General features: G+C 27.9%; 1 protein-coding gene across 1 annotated transcript in view; it reads right to left on the bottom strand.

Moving 5' to 3' along the window:
• LOC129964294 (corticotropin-releasing factor-binding protein-like) overlaps nt 1-15228 on the bottom strand; it is an 80461-nt gene that overhangs the window by 23066 nt on the left and 42167 nt on the right. The window contains exon 2 of the mRNA XM_056079066.1: nt 6532-6604. Within this exon, the coding sequence (XP_055935041.1) occupies nt 6532-6604 (73 nt within the window). The remainder of the gene's footprint in view (nt 1-6531; nt 6605-15228) is intronic.

Genomic DNA, 15228 nt, shown 5'->3' with positions numbered 1-15228 from the left:
ATATATCGAATGTTGAACTTTTTATATCGCTATGGCGAACAAATCACAATACTCTAACACATCGAGAATGTATAAAAACTCAATTATAAGATTTGATATTTACAAATGAAAAATTTAAAATGCGACAGAAATTAAATTAATGCGGATGAAACTTCACCGAAAGATTTGATTTTAGAATTTTCAATTCCCTTAAAACTCTCGTGACATTGATATAAAATGGATATCACTAGGCTTAGTCATATGAATGTAAATCTGTCGGAATTATTTGTTACTGACAAATACACCATTTTAGAATATTAATTATCAGAAAACATAAAATAATAATACATGCAGTCTATTTAATTGAATAACCAGAATGCGACGTTGATGAGCGACAGGGGCGATTAATTCATTTCCCGTATTCCGTATCAATTCCGAATGCTGAGCTCAGGAAGACTCGTGAATGCCGTTAAACAGCTGCTAATTATCTATAAACCATTGTTTCGCTAAATAAACAAGAATCTACTCTATTCAATTCTTTTGTTTCGAAGGAAGAAAACGGTGCTCAGATAATTAAATTCAACTCGAAACGAGCGAGGAATTTTCAGTTGCAAAGACAGAGAAAACGGGGGATTTCACAAGCGAAATCAGATTAAGTCGATTTCAATTATTAGATAGTTACTTTCTGAAAGGCTTTTATTTGAAACAGAATTAAAACGAGGCAAGTTTCCAAATATCTGTGAAAGTTCTCAGCAAATGTTTCTACAGCAGTACAAATCGTTATCTTCGGCTTTAGTAGCTTTAACGATTGAAATCATATTATGAAGCGTCTATTGCTAATTTAATTTGCGAAGAATGAGTCTTAAAGAAAAGGTTTAAAACATTACCATGAAAGTTGGATACATAGCTGTAATGTTTTTTACTTGTCTGTGCCAGATTTCATGATATTAGAAAATAACAAAAATAAAATTTTTATAAGCACACTTTAATTAGCGAAAAAAGTTGAAATGTCGTCCCTTTTGTGAAAACACGGACTTCTGAACAAAGCCATAAAAGATTAGGCTCGGATATGCACTAAATAAATATAATCTTACAAAAAACAGAATCAAAATAAATAGAATCTTATAAACACGCCAAACAAATTAGAATTTTAATCGAAATTAAATTTTCACTTCAACTCAATACTTAAGAATTTTCTTTCTATTTCATTTCTATTCCTTGTTATTAATATTTCATTGCTTCTAACATTCATCAAATTGAATTTTTAAAGTATTTATTTTGGCAACTCATGGTTTTACTATTTTAATGTCAATATTTTAGAATGAGTATCAGTTTTAATAATGAAAATATTTTTACAACTACTTTGGTTTTCATTATTATTTACGATTCATAAAATCTTTTCTTTACAACTATTTCCTCTTAAGGATTATTTTTCTCACTTCAAATAACTAATAGCATAACTGATTTTAAATCAAATTTAATCGATTAACCGATAATTAATTTAAAAAATAAATAAATATACTGTTACTGAAAACATATTGTCTAAAACTTCAGAATTCAAGTACATCAAGAACTGAAAAATCAATTTCATGCGACACTTCCTTATTTTTAAAAACCGTATTTAATTTAATTTAAATTAAAGCTTGCAACAATGCAGTCAGTCATTTTAATTAACCTCTTTAATTTCTTAGTATATCTTTGGAAGTATAAATAATCTAATGTAATAAACTGTTGATGAAATTTCTTGATTTTTGTTAAGTTGAAAATTTGTTTCATTTAAGCACTATAATAAAATTTTTGAGCTTTTAGTATCTCATTCCTTTTAGTGAAATGCATTCTGATGTAACAATTTTATTTTTTGTAATTTTAAATAATTCATGCTTAAATGAAACATACCAAATCCAAAATATTCAAACAATTATATGATTATGAAAAACATGAATATAAGTTGTCGTGAGGTCTGAACTCTGTATTCTTTAAACTTGTAGATGTCATATCCATTTAACCACGAGAGTGTTGTCCCCTAAACTCTCTCATATATTCTCCAATAAAAGTCTTTTCTTCCCTATCTCTGTATAAAATTGGGGACCTTTGGTAAAATCGCGAATATTTTGAATGGCATTGATAAAATCGTTCACCTTTTTTATCTTTTCACCTTGTATTTTGGTGGAATATAGATCTTTGATATGAATATTAAATTTATTCTGAAAATGTGTATTTAAATTAAATTTGATGCAAAATTACAATGGTAGGTCACAAGATAACATGCCTAATTTCATTGATTTAAGTCATTGCATTTACATGCTTGGGAAAGTACAAGTCGATAGACAGTCAACCACTTGATGGCTGTGGTATACAAAATTTTATAAATATATGTATTTTAGATGTTAAATTTATGCGCCAAATTTTATCAACCTTCTCATTGCTTTTTGTAGTGTCGAATTCACTTGCAAAAAAAAAGTGCCGGGTGGACGGAATTCATGTGAATGGATTGCATTCAAAATTTGATAGAAATCTACTAATGTGATCAGTAACCAAATTTCAACCTTTCAGCTCAAAGCGTTTTTAAACTATCGTATTCACAGACAGACAGAAATAATGCTGAAAATGTGTTTTTCGGGCTCGGGGAGTTCTGAAAAGTGGAGATTCGTCCAAATTTCGAGTTCAAATTTTTTGACGATTGCAGTACTTCCTCTATCTATACTACTATTAAAAATGTGAAAGTTTGGATGGATGGATGGATGTTTGTTAGTCAATCACGCCAGAACGGCTGAACGGAATTGGATGAAATTTAGCACAGAGATAGATTATAGTCTGGAATAGGACATAAGCTACTATTTATTCCGGTTAATTGAGTGGTTAATATTTTATTAATTAAAAACTAACTTTCCCGCTAAAAGTCTTCATTTCCCCACCGCCAAATGAGTATGGCTTCAGTTTTTTTTCCCACGCTAAAAAGGTTAGGTTTAACATGTTTTCGATCGATTATTTCAAATGATTCTATTCATTTTCTTAGTGTTTGATGCATTTAAAATAAAAAAATTGTTAATTAATCGATCTTTCGGATTCATTCTGAAGTATTTTTGAATTAAAATAAAACAGAATAAAGGAAATTAAAAATTTATAATCTATATTGCGTTACCCCAATTGGCGTAGAAAATTCATACATTTGTGTTGCCCCAATTGGCGTCGAAAATTCACGCATGAGCAGGAGTAACAAAAAATAAAGCTATTGATGCTATAAATTCCAATCTATTTTCACACGTACGAAATGGCGGGTAAAGGCTGGTACTTCATATGTGAGAAACTAAAAATGCTAGTTTTATTTTTTAAAAATATCAAGAAATGAGTCGAAAAAATTTTTTAAATTAAAAATGTAAATTTTTTTTATCTCTTTATTTATTTATTTTTGCGGCTTCTACATAATAATGCGCTAAAAATTTTTATACGAAAGATAAATCAATAGGAATGAATAAGATTCGTTTATTTCTCATATAACACAGTTAATTCGTTTGATCTTATATAGAAATCATGTATTTTTGTGTTTGCTCTGTAGCACATATTTTTATGTGTCGAATCGTCGTTTCTACACCATGTTTATGGAATTTGCATTCATAGAATGCTTAATTTTACAGTAAATTATAGTTTTTTCGTTATGTAAAACTTAAAATTATATTGATCGAATGCCGTACTGAAGAAAAACATTGGAATCAATATTTACAAAAAAATGCTCTAGTAGGCTCTAACTAAAAAAGTGGGTTCTTACAGCTCTTAAAGTATGTTAGAAGGAAACAGCATTTTCAGAAAAATATAGGTTCTTATATATATTCAACAACGTTTCATTTTTATGTCAAAGCAATTACATTAAAATTTCGAAGAAATCTAAAATAAATATTTTCTATCATTTTAGGTCATTCAATCAAGATTGAATTTTCGGATAAATATTCTATATTTATGACATTTTCTTTAAATAATAAATATATTTATTATGTTTTAAAGTTATATGTAAATGTCGCTCTGAAATCTATACAAAAGACAAATTTGTATTCAGAAACATTTTGAAATTTATTGAATGAAAAACGAAAATTGATTCAGATTACCATTTCCAAAAATAGTAACAGCCTTTCAGCCCAATCTAATGGGAAATTGTATCGAATTCTTCAAGTAATTTGCGCCAGTGGGAATACGGATACAAGGAAAACGAAATATCTGAAATTTGTTTCCAATAGAAATAACACTTTCTTTTCTTTACTTCCGAATAAACAGATTTCCAGATTCAATTTTCCAAGCTAACGTTTGCCGTCATTCAGGATCCGACAGAAAGCGGTATTCCAAATCATTTTTACAATAAAACAGTATTTCCACGTACATGTTCTAAATCCCCACCTGAAGTTACTCAGATTTCATATCAAGCAAGATGTGATGGAATTTTCTTCCTTTTCTTAACGTATTGGAGCAATCAAAATGAATTACTTTTTATCCAAGATTGAGAATCTATGCTTGGAAACTTAAATACATACGCCATCTCTCTGATTGATTTTTTTAAAATTTTATTTCTTATTCTATTCGTTTTCAAGGATTAAAGAGCTTGGCAGAAGATGTATTAAGCTTTCGCATAGCTCACTTCGAAGAAACCATATTAAAGCATGAGATTAATTGTTTATTTATTAATTGATATTGTTATGTTTAATTGCTTGAAATTAATTGTTTATGAAATTATTTTGTCTTTAATTTTTATCTTTATTAATTGTTTATGTGGCAACTTATAAGCATTTACATTTCAAGATCAAGAGAGAATCATTTTTGGAAATTTAATTTTTAGTTGGCATTATACAAGTTATCCACTTTAATTATGCATAACAGTGAATTTCAAAACTGTTAGAGATAAGCATATTCTTGCAACTGGCAAAATGCTTTAAATAATCTAAAAAATTATGTTTTATGTTAATAGAGTTCCCATAGAGGCACCTTAGATGTGAGTATGATAAGCTTCAGACATGGTGTTTGGTTCTCACCAATCCGAGTTGGTACAGAAATGGTGTGGGATCGACTATCCCCTGACAGGATGTGCTTTGCACTCGAACGATTGAGTCTCAACCGATGATGGTTCTTATTTGTAGATGGGGCATTTCGCTGATTGCAGAAATGTTGTAATTTGGATAGTTTTGAAAAGTCAAAAGTTGAAAGTTTATAAATTATCCTTTAACACTGATTCTAACTTCAGTTTCTCTCTCTCTCTTTTTTTTTTTTTTTTTTTGCTTTTTTCCTGAAGCGCGTTTTATTCAATTTCTTCAAGTTTCAGGAAGCATAGAAAGCATAAGTATCATATATTTTTTTATATTTTCAAGTTACGCGATATTTATCATTATTATTTTTGAAATTCTTATTAATAGAATTTTTAATGCAAAAAAAAATTCACGATAATTCTAAAACCTATACTTATATATTAGGCTAAATTGGAGTGATTTTATTCAGAATTACCTTTTCTGAGCGTACCGATTCATAGTTAAAATCACGAAAACTATCGCATCACAATACATAAAATATCATCGATTAAAAAGCAGATGCTTCAAGCAAAAAATATTTTCTACTGTTCTATAATTAAAATAAATCATTATTTATTATGTCCTAAAATTTCCATCAGATATCGAGCTTTACTTGCGAAAAAATCCCCTTTATTAATAACTGAAATTTGGCAATTTTCATTGAGAACGTTCCAGTTCTCTTCAATCTTTACAAGCCATTGGTTTTAGATAGTTATAAAATATTTTTAGTATATTGCTATGATAAACCACTTTTATAAATTGTTTATTCAATTTCAAAAGCAGAAAATTATGTGCAAGAATTATTTAGCATAAAAGGATCAAAACAAAATTCTTCAGATAAAAATAAAATTCTTTAAGAAAGAAAATTTTTGCTCTAGAAGAATGTTTTCGTATTATAAAACTAATTAGGCATGAAGTACGTTAAGTCGTGAATGTTACAGAATATGGGATATTTTCTTCTGAAGTACTTCTCTCACATTTTCTAAAATGTTTTCGGATACAACTATTTGATAGGAATATCCTTTCCTTTGACTACGTATGCACCCTGTCTCAGTAAATATTTAAACCACTTGTAAAGGGATTGGGGAATGAATGCATCGGCATAAAACTTCCCTTTATCTGCCTGATGTACACTAAAATTTACTTGTTCTAACCCTTACCAGTGCCTTTGCTTGGGGGTTAGTTTTGTCACCATTGTTATCTAGAAATCGAATTCACCCACAAAAAAGTATTTTAAGCTGCGTGAGCTATAGATATAAACTGTATCAAAATATGCAAATAAATATTAATTCTGTGCCTGTTAAACTTGAAAAAAATTTTTGCGTTCACCTTGTACAATAAATGAAAAATGTAATCTAATGTACAAAAAAAAATTTAATGTTTTTTATAAGGACAAACCAAAACAAATCTATTGCTGCTTATGGTTTTAATATCGTATTTATTATCTTTATTGAAATCTTAACTTATTGAGTTTTCTAATTGCAATAACAATTCAAATTCCACTTACGGCCTTCTTCATCTACTTCCAGTGGCACAGATTCAAGTAAATTTATGTCATCCTCTATTCTTGGATCTTCAAACTGAAAATAAAAAATAAATAAATGCTTTAGCAAATCTGTATTTTTAGCAATTTTTACAAATATTATTTATCAAAATATTTTTATCACATCTGAAAATATGTGCAATCTTTCACAAGTAATCTTCTTTTATTTTTGAATATACAGTTAATTCCTAAAAAATAATTCTTAAATCATCCTGATAAACAATGCATGAATGGAAGAATTTAATACAATGTGCACTGCATCTTTTCGCCTTTAGCATATAAAGGAGCAAAATATATACATAAAAATGAAATACAAAATGATAATGCAGTTTAATATTGATTCAATAAAAATTATAGATAACCTGAATTTCCATAAAAATTGTTCACTTAATAATTCTAATTTGTAATAACATAATTTAATTGCTTATAGACATTGCTGAAAGCGTGTACCCAATGGTCTGTAATTTTCACTAAAGATGGTTAATAATAACATGAAACATTGTTAATAATAAAATAACGAAACAAAATAGTTCATTTAAAACTGATTGATTTTTAATATTCATCTGTTTCAGATTTTAAATCTATAATACAACAACCATATCACGTAACAATAGCAAAATATGAAAGCTTGTTTTCAGTTCATAAAAAAGATATCTCACGATACTTTACAATCTGTTACCTTAACACTTTCAGAATATATGAAAGAAATATTCAATGTGAACTTCACATTGCTAAATTGTTTCTAAAATGTTATCAATAATTATTTCAGCAATTTTCATTTTTTTATTTTTTTACTTAAATTTTTAATTGTTTTTAAAAGAGTAGTATTGTAAAATGCCTTTCATGCGTGTTCGAAAAACGAGGAATAAATTAATGGAGTAAGGTATTTTAATTATCTATTTCCAACCAGGAAACGCAGAAAACGATAAACGGTTCTAAGTACTACTTTCAAAGCCGCATGGCCAACTCTCATAACCGCATTTTCAATTTAATCTTTGGGCCATTTCTAATCTGATGGAAAATTGTAAGTCAAATTTCTTAAGTTAGGTGGAGGGTGTAATAAAATTGATAAATTATATTTTTTAAAATTTTTTTATTAATCCTGCGTTTCATTTATGGATTTAGGTATTTTGTGGCCTCGAAATTTTATTATGTGATACATCTTTTCATAAACAGTTCAATCTAGTTTCATATTTCAACACAGTTTTAGCTTAATCAGCATATTGATTCATTATTATTTAATTATTACTTTTTAATGATTTTATTTTATTAATTGTGTGAAACTTTATTTTTTTTTCATATATTTACATGGGCCAATACACCATTCACATTTGAAAATGGTTTAGTTGAAGCTGACGCATGCTAACGATGACGAAGCTGACCCATGCGCATCACCCGTGGGTTACACCTGCTTTCTGTACCATGTATCTAATTAGATGACCTCCTTCTCTAGTATAATTAAGAGATGGCGAATCATCTTATTCGATAAATGGTCAAAATATCAGGCTAGACCGTGGCAGTGAACGTGTTACCATTATTCTATTATTTTATCATTTATAGAATTTGTATTTTTTTATTATAAATTTATTTATTTGTGAATGAGAAAATTAACTTTAAAATTTTTTCTTTCAGGCAGCTTTCAGTTTCCTATTAGTTTAGTGGTCTTAGGCAGCTGCCTATCAGAATGATTTAGCTGCATAGTCAGCCACTTTTAGCATACATTACTTTTTGTAAGAGAAGAATCGAATGGAAGGAACGCCACAGTTCATATTAACTTTAAGAGCTCAGTGTCGGATATAATGATATTTTTAAATGAAGAACTCTTTTCTTTTTATTCATTTATTTATTTTCCATCTCTAAGTAGGATGATTAAAATACCTAGATATAAATTTATTTATTTAGGAAAATTTCACTGGATAAATTTAACGGAAAATAAATAATGTGCAAAAATAAATAATTGCACCCTTCATAAAAATATACAATATAAAGTTTCAACTATTTTGCAAAACTTTAGATAATTTATCAAATACAATATTTTGGAAAATAGAAGATTATTATAAATATATCTAAACGATAGTTCTTTCCAATTAATAATAAAAAATATTTTTAGAATTATCCAGAAAAGTAAAAATACTTTGATCATTCCTATGCTTTGAAATATTTTGAAATTTAAAAAAAACCGTGAACAAGCTTTCAAATAATAAGAAAAATCAGCATACTTAGAAGTAAAAGAGAAACAATTTATTATAGAGAAAAGCGGCCATGCAGTGCTGCATTTATCATTTAAATAATGCATTTTTTAAACAAAAAGGGAAATAATTTAGTGCATTTGTATTATCTTGAACGATAATGTACAAATAAATATCTAATTGTTTTTTAATCTGTTAAATGAAATGATTTTTTTAAAAAAAGTAGAATTGCGAGTAGTCTGTAAGCAAAAGTGATTTAATTTATCGAAATAAAGAACTCCTTTAAACTGAGTTTTTTTTTTCCTTTTTAGCCAATGTTTTCGATCAATGGAAACCAATTAATTAGAGATTCGTTTCTAAGTGAAGGGTTCCTCTTTTATTTCCATACTTTTGCTCCAAAGTAATGATGCAGATCATTTTATTTGTATTAATTAAAATATTTTATTTACTGTATTCCATTGTTTACAGAGAAGGGATTGAAAGAAATATTTCTCTACCTTTTAAGGAAAGTTAATAATGTACTTTAGGTAATGAATTACAGACACGGATGAATGAAGTCACAAAATATCGTTTTAAAATAGGAAAGCTGCTAGAAAAAAAAAAGATTTCTTGCTTTTAAAGGTATTAGAAGTTAAAACCTTGAAAATTCGTAACGAACCAGTGCGTCAGAAAAGTAAAACTATTTGCAGGTGACTAGAAGACTGGGAATTAATAAAATCCAAGTGTGCTAGAGGTACAGCATAAGTTACCAGCAGGAAAGTTCTCCATTCGGCTTTATTGTATACTTCGGCAATATTGAATATTTGGTATAAAGAAAACAGTTTATCTGCTTTTGATTTTTTTTCCATTGCAGGACTGCGACAAAAATTTGATAGAGGTTTATGCTATTAATGTCCAATACAGATATCCATTTTTATTTCCTTAATTATTTATATTTTTAAATTTTAACATTCAAACATAACACATGAATTTAATCCCCAATGGACAGCTAAATTATATTTAGATTCTTTGTAAATATTTATGTATGCTTACACTTTACGTCATTAAACAGCTATATCAAATTTTATCCATCTAATGAAATGTGTTTTTGAGATATTCTATTCTATTCTCATGTAAATGTACGAATAGGTAATAAGATTTCATTCATAATTTGATTCAAAGCTACAGATTTAATTTGAAGACATTATACTAAAGTACGCGTACCCAGTTTCTCCCTTTTTCAGACAATAAAGATAAGTAAATAAAAATTCAGAAATGTATTTTTATGTCTAAATGATGTTTCAGAAATTCAAATCAAAAATGTGGAAATTCATCAAAATCTCAACGTCGAAATATCTTTTTCTTTCGATATTTCTTGCATAAATGAGTAAATAATTTACTGCTAAAGCTCCAGTACCTCACATAAGAAAATAGTTTATTACTTTTTTATGAATATATTAAAATAATTGCTCATCTTTACTTAAAATTAAAAGAACTAAAAACGAAAATTCGAAGAAACAAAATAAATAATTTTAAATATATATATATATACTTTACTTCTTCGCGATTCAAATAACATTGGTGCGAATATTGCAATTCATTAAAAGATATCAATAAAATTCATTTCTTAAAAGCTGTTTAATGGTGGTATCCGGTTGAGCAGCTTCTTTATGGTTATAACGGATCGTTACATACAAATTCACTTATTTACTAAAATGGTTTCTAAACAATTTTAATTAGCAAGAAAACTAAGATAATTTTCTTATTTTTGAAAATTCAGCTCCAAATTTTTACATTTTTGAATTTAATTTCAAAATCCCATTATGTGAAGCCTATAAGCGATTTTTCATATTATTATTACCTGTATATTTTTGCAATTCCTTGGAATTAAATTCTTTTAATATAAATCAATCTTGGAGTTATGCATTTTTCTTTGAAAATGGTGAAATTCAAAAATAATAAACATAAATCTGAAGTGTGTGGTAAACAATTTATTTTAAAAATAACATACTGAAAATATAAACGTAATAATAATTATCGCTTTTATGTATATAACCGCTTTTCCGCTTTTATACTCATGTAAGTATGTCAATTAAAAAGAATATTCATGAAGCCTTTAAAATTTTTGCCATAATTTCTTCTATAGATTTTAGTCGTATTAGCAAGTTACATTAATTATTCATTTTATGTATACCTGCTAATTTAGTGGCATTTTTATTCTCACAGCAGTAGCGATAAAAATTAATTTATTAACACTTAACTAGTACGAATAAGATACCATCAGCTTTTAATCAAATAAGACATGCTCTATTAAAGTTTAATGATGATGTAGAAAGTGAACTTCCCTTAGATAAGAAGTAAAATGGATTACCTTTAAAGATAATTAATTTTGACGCGAAAGGTAATTGCAAAGCGTTTTTTACCCGAGTCTTCACACTTAGACTGCGTATATATCTTTATTCTATAAATCTCTTTCGAAATGAGAATATTTTTATATTTTTGTTACACCGATAAAAATGAAACGTTAACTGAAATAATTAATTATTCTGCTGCATTAGAAAAAATGAAAAGATTCACTTGATGATTAATGCGCAGGAAGCAACTACAAATATCTGTAAAACATAATCTTTTATAGTTGAATTAACTACTAATTCCACAGGTTTAAAGAAAGAGCGAAACCGAAAGAGGATACCAAACTGTACATTTATTTATTTATTTTCACAATAGTTTAATTAATAATAGTAATTGTTGCACGTTTTTCTTGCCTGAAATAAAGATTTTTTAAAATTTATCAACATAATTACATATAGTGCAAATTAGCGTAGATTTTACTTTGAATTGTAGAATGAACTAAACGCACTGATATAAAAATATGCTATGCTATAAAAATTGATATGCTATGATATAAAATATGACCGAAACAATCTTTCAAATCTCCAGGCTGCTTATTAATACAATTATTTCATAGTCGTAAGCAGACATTTCACAAAATAATAAGGCTTCTATTTTGCTTGTGCTATAAAACATTCAGTTTCAATTATATTTCTCTCAACAAGTTCATTTATGTATCGCTGTATGACTTTTTTTTCTTTTTTGAGACAAATGAAAGTAGAGTAATATGGAATAGAAATTAACCATGCTGGAAAAATACAAACGCAATTTATTCCTTTCGATAAACGCTGTCTTCTGTCTAATAGATTGAAACTCGTTTTTTCATTTTATCAGGAAAGTATCCCTTGGGAAGTTCAGTAGGACAAACGTTGTTTACGATTGAAAGAAACAGAGAACAAAATAGATAGATGACGCAATCTTTTCCTCTCCACACCAAAAAGAGATTTCGAATCAAGGAAGAATACGTGACTAATAAATTCCTCTTATCCAATATCCAGGTGTTTTGTCAGTTACTTTTAGCATTTCTAATCTCACAGCGATGGTTCCTTTCTTTTATATTATTTTTACCTCCTTTATAAACGTGCCGAAATTCAATATATGATTCCGATATGAATAAAAAATGTATCTTATGTTTAAATGGAATTTTTCAGAAATAATTTTAGTTAGATCTCAAAATAAAATCAGATGATGAAAATTTCATTTTATTTTATTTTACTATCATGTATTCAAAGCTGAAAGCTGTAAATGAATATAATTACCCTTGAAAGGATATTTTTTATTTTATTTATTTATTTATTTATTTTTTTTTTTTGCATAAAATTTGCGTTTAACGCACTTTTTATAACAAAATTTGTTTTGGCTTTTAGAAAACCGCTGATAAAATTATGTTTTAATGTACTTTTAATAGCACAGTAAATTGATTTTATTTAATAAATAATATTTAAGAGAAGAAAGATCGAATAAACTTTTAAAATAAATTGAAAATTCAGCTTAATTATTTGAATAAATAATAAAAAATAAAAATTCAAAGTTAAATATATGATAAATAGTCATTTTTAATATTTTTCTTGGGATAACTTTTGTACTTTTAAAAGAAAGTAAAAAATTAAATAAATAAAAGCTTAAAAACAAGAGAAGAACAGGATGAACAAATTAAAATATTCTGAATAATTTCAGCAAAATAAAGGTGATAATTTTATTGAATATAGAAACCTTATTTTTGTACACTACTTGTTTGTTTGCTTCCTTATAGTAATATTTTTCTTTATTATTTCCTTATTAAATAATATTAACCATCCTCTATTTCTTATTAATTATGGATCTGATGTGAATGAAATTCATAATATAAAACTATTGCTGAATTCTCATTATTCTTGCTCTTACGTCCTCAGAGAATTCCAATCCAGGAACATCCATCATGTGTGTGGACTCAGAACATATTAAATCTGACTTTGAGCTAACGTTCATAAAGGGGAGGGCGCTCGGGGAGGAGGAGCCGCGTCAGGTTTCATCGTCTGATGGAGCCTCACAATTATAAGGTCCTCTTCAAAATAATTATCATATTGTTGTTATCATATCTGTTATCATATCACGTTGATGTAACTAAACATATATAATTAAACATCCACAGATCTAACGTCTCCGAGTACTTCAATTGATAAATGGAGGTAGACATTTAAATTAGCAATACTTCAACTACCATGGTAATATTGGAGGTAGAAAATCATTTAGAAGTCGTAATTCTCACTTGGGAAAAAAAATAGTAAATTTTTTTTTGCATTTAATATTGGCATTTACAATGAAATTAATATACCTAATAAAAAACTGAAAAACACTGCAAATCGAATCAGTAGCCATTATAAAATCAGTAACTAAAACTATTCATTATAAAACCACAAAAAATTGACTATGAGTTAAATCATTTAAGAATAATAATAATACATAAACTCATCGGCATATCCAACATTTCTTATAAGCACTGCTAATCATCTCTTATCCTTTTTTTTGGGGGGGGGGTGATGATCTGGTGGTAAGTTTCGACTTCGGAACCGGCGAGTGTCAAGTTCGAAATTCGATTCCACCGATGAATCACAATGTAAGCGGGTCTGGAGCACGTTAAACGTACAGGTGGCTAAAAATTCTGCCATTGGTGTAGTGCGGACATTTGGAGATGGAGGTGCCAGCTCAGGTATCGCCCTCGTCATCTGATCGAGTTCAAAATAGTTCAAGTGTGGATTTAAAACGGGACATTATAGTGACTAAACTAAGCTAATATTTTTTTCTTGCTTGGGGGCGACCTGTAATTAAGTCCTAAGGGCCATCACCGGCCGATACATATCACTTCTTATAAAATGTCCGTCTCGTCATATGAGAGAATTTACCAATGATATGAGAATAGTGACTTCCTTTTCATGTACTCGCGGTGCTCCTAAGCGAAGACTGCTATAGAAAATAAATAATTTCTTATACCGTTGTAAAATATTTCGTCCCTAGTTACCTAGTTTAGTAGTTGCATAATATTTCGGGCCTATGGTACCCATAATTACACAGTGCACATTATTTACGAATTGTAAATGCTACAGGAGTGCAAAAGATTCTGTCATTAACATTCATATATTTTTATTTATCCATATAACTGTGCGTAATCTGTATTCTGAAATGCATCAGCAAAGCTTGGAGATTTTATCTCAACGGTGTTCTAAAGAAGAATACTTTGATTGTAACCCTATGTCATTCGATTTACATTTTTTAATTTTCCTTTCATGACATCCATTAACATAATGTTTGTAGTAAATAAGATTCACAGCAAATATTTATAAGCACTGGAATAAAAAAATGAATGCGTTAAATGGCTGATAAGCATAAAATCATGCTTGTTCTATAACAATTATCAGTGCATTTAAGTGTCAGAAACAGTCATCTGAGTTTACAATAGAATTCGTTAAATATATTCAATGGATATCTGAGTTTTTTATTTCCATTTCAGCTATTTTTAAACATGTTTATTTCAAGAATATTAAAAAAAAAAGAAATGCAAAAAATTCAAATTTTTTTCTGAAAATAAAGTTACTTATATAAATGGAAAGAATGACAAATGAAAAATAGTGAAAATCAATTCAATTTCGGTATTCATTGAAAGCGATCTCAGAAATTAGACAAGTAAATAAACTGGTGCCATAATAATGTCATTTTTATAAAAAGAATTCTTCAAACTTTAAAGAAATTTGAACAAAAAAAACCTCCAAAAACACAAGTTATGATTTATTCAAATCAACATTATTCAATAATACTTTTAAGGGAAAACTAATTTCAACTCAGTTATATTCTCCTTAATTCTTTTTAAATATATTCTTTTTTGAAGCTAATCAACTAATAATTCGGATAAAATCTCTTGACAGTTTAAGTACAAAAGCAACAACAAAGCTCCTATTATTAGAAGGCAAAGCATTGAACATTTATTTGCTACTAGCCGCCTTTGGCGACCAGCCGGTTCGCCAATCTTAATGTTCGTTAAAATTTTCATAATTAAATATTTTATGCAATTCCTACTTTAATAGCTTCTTCATCAAAATATTTTAAAACTTCAAATTTTGATAGGCAT

Source organism: Argiope bruennichi, chromosome 3 (assembly GCF_947563725.1).
Source record: "Argiope bruennichi chromosome 3, qqArgBrue1.1, whole genome shotgun sequence".
Taxonomy (NCBI): Eukaryota; Metazoa; Arthropoda; class Arachnida; order Araneae; family Araneidae; genus Argiope; species Argiope bruennichi.
This window is presented reverse-complemented; position numbering and strand designations above follow the sequence as displayed.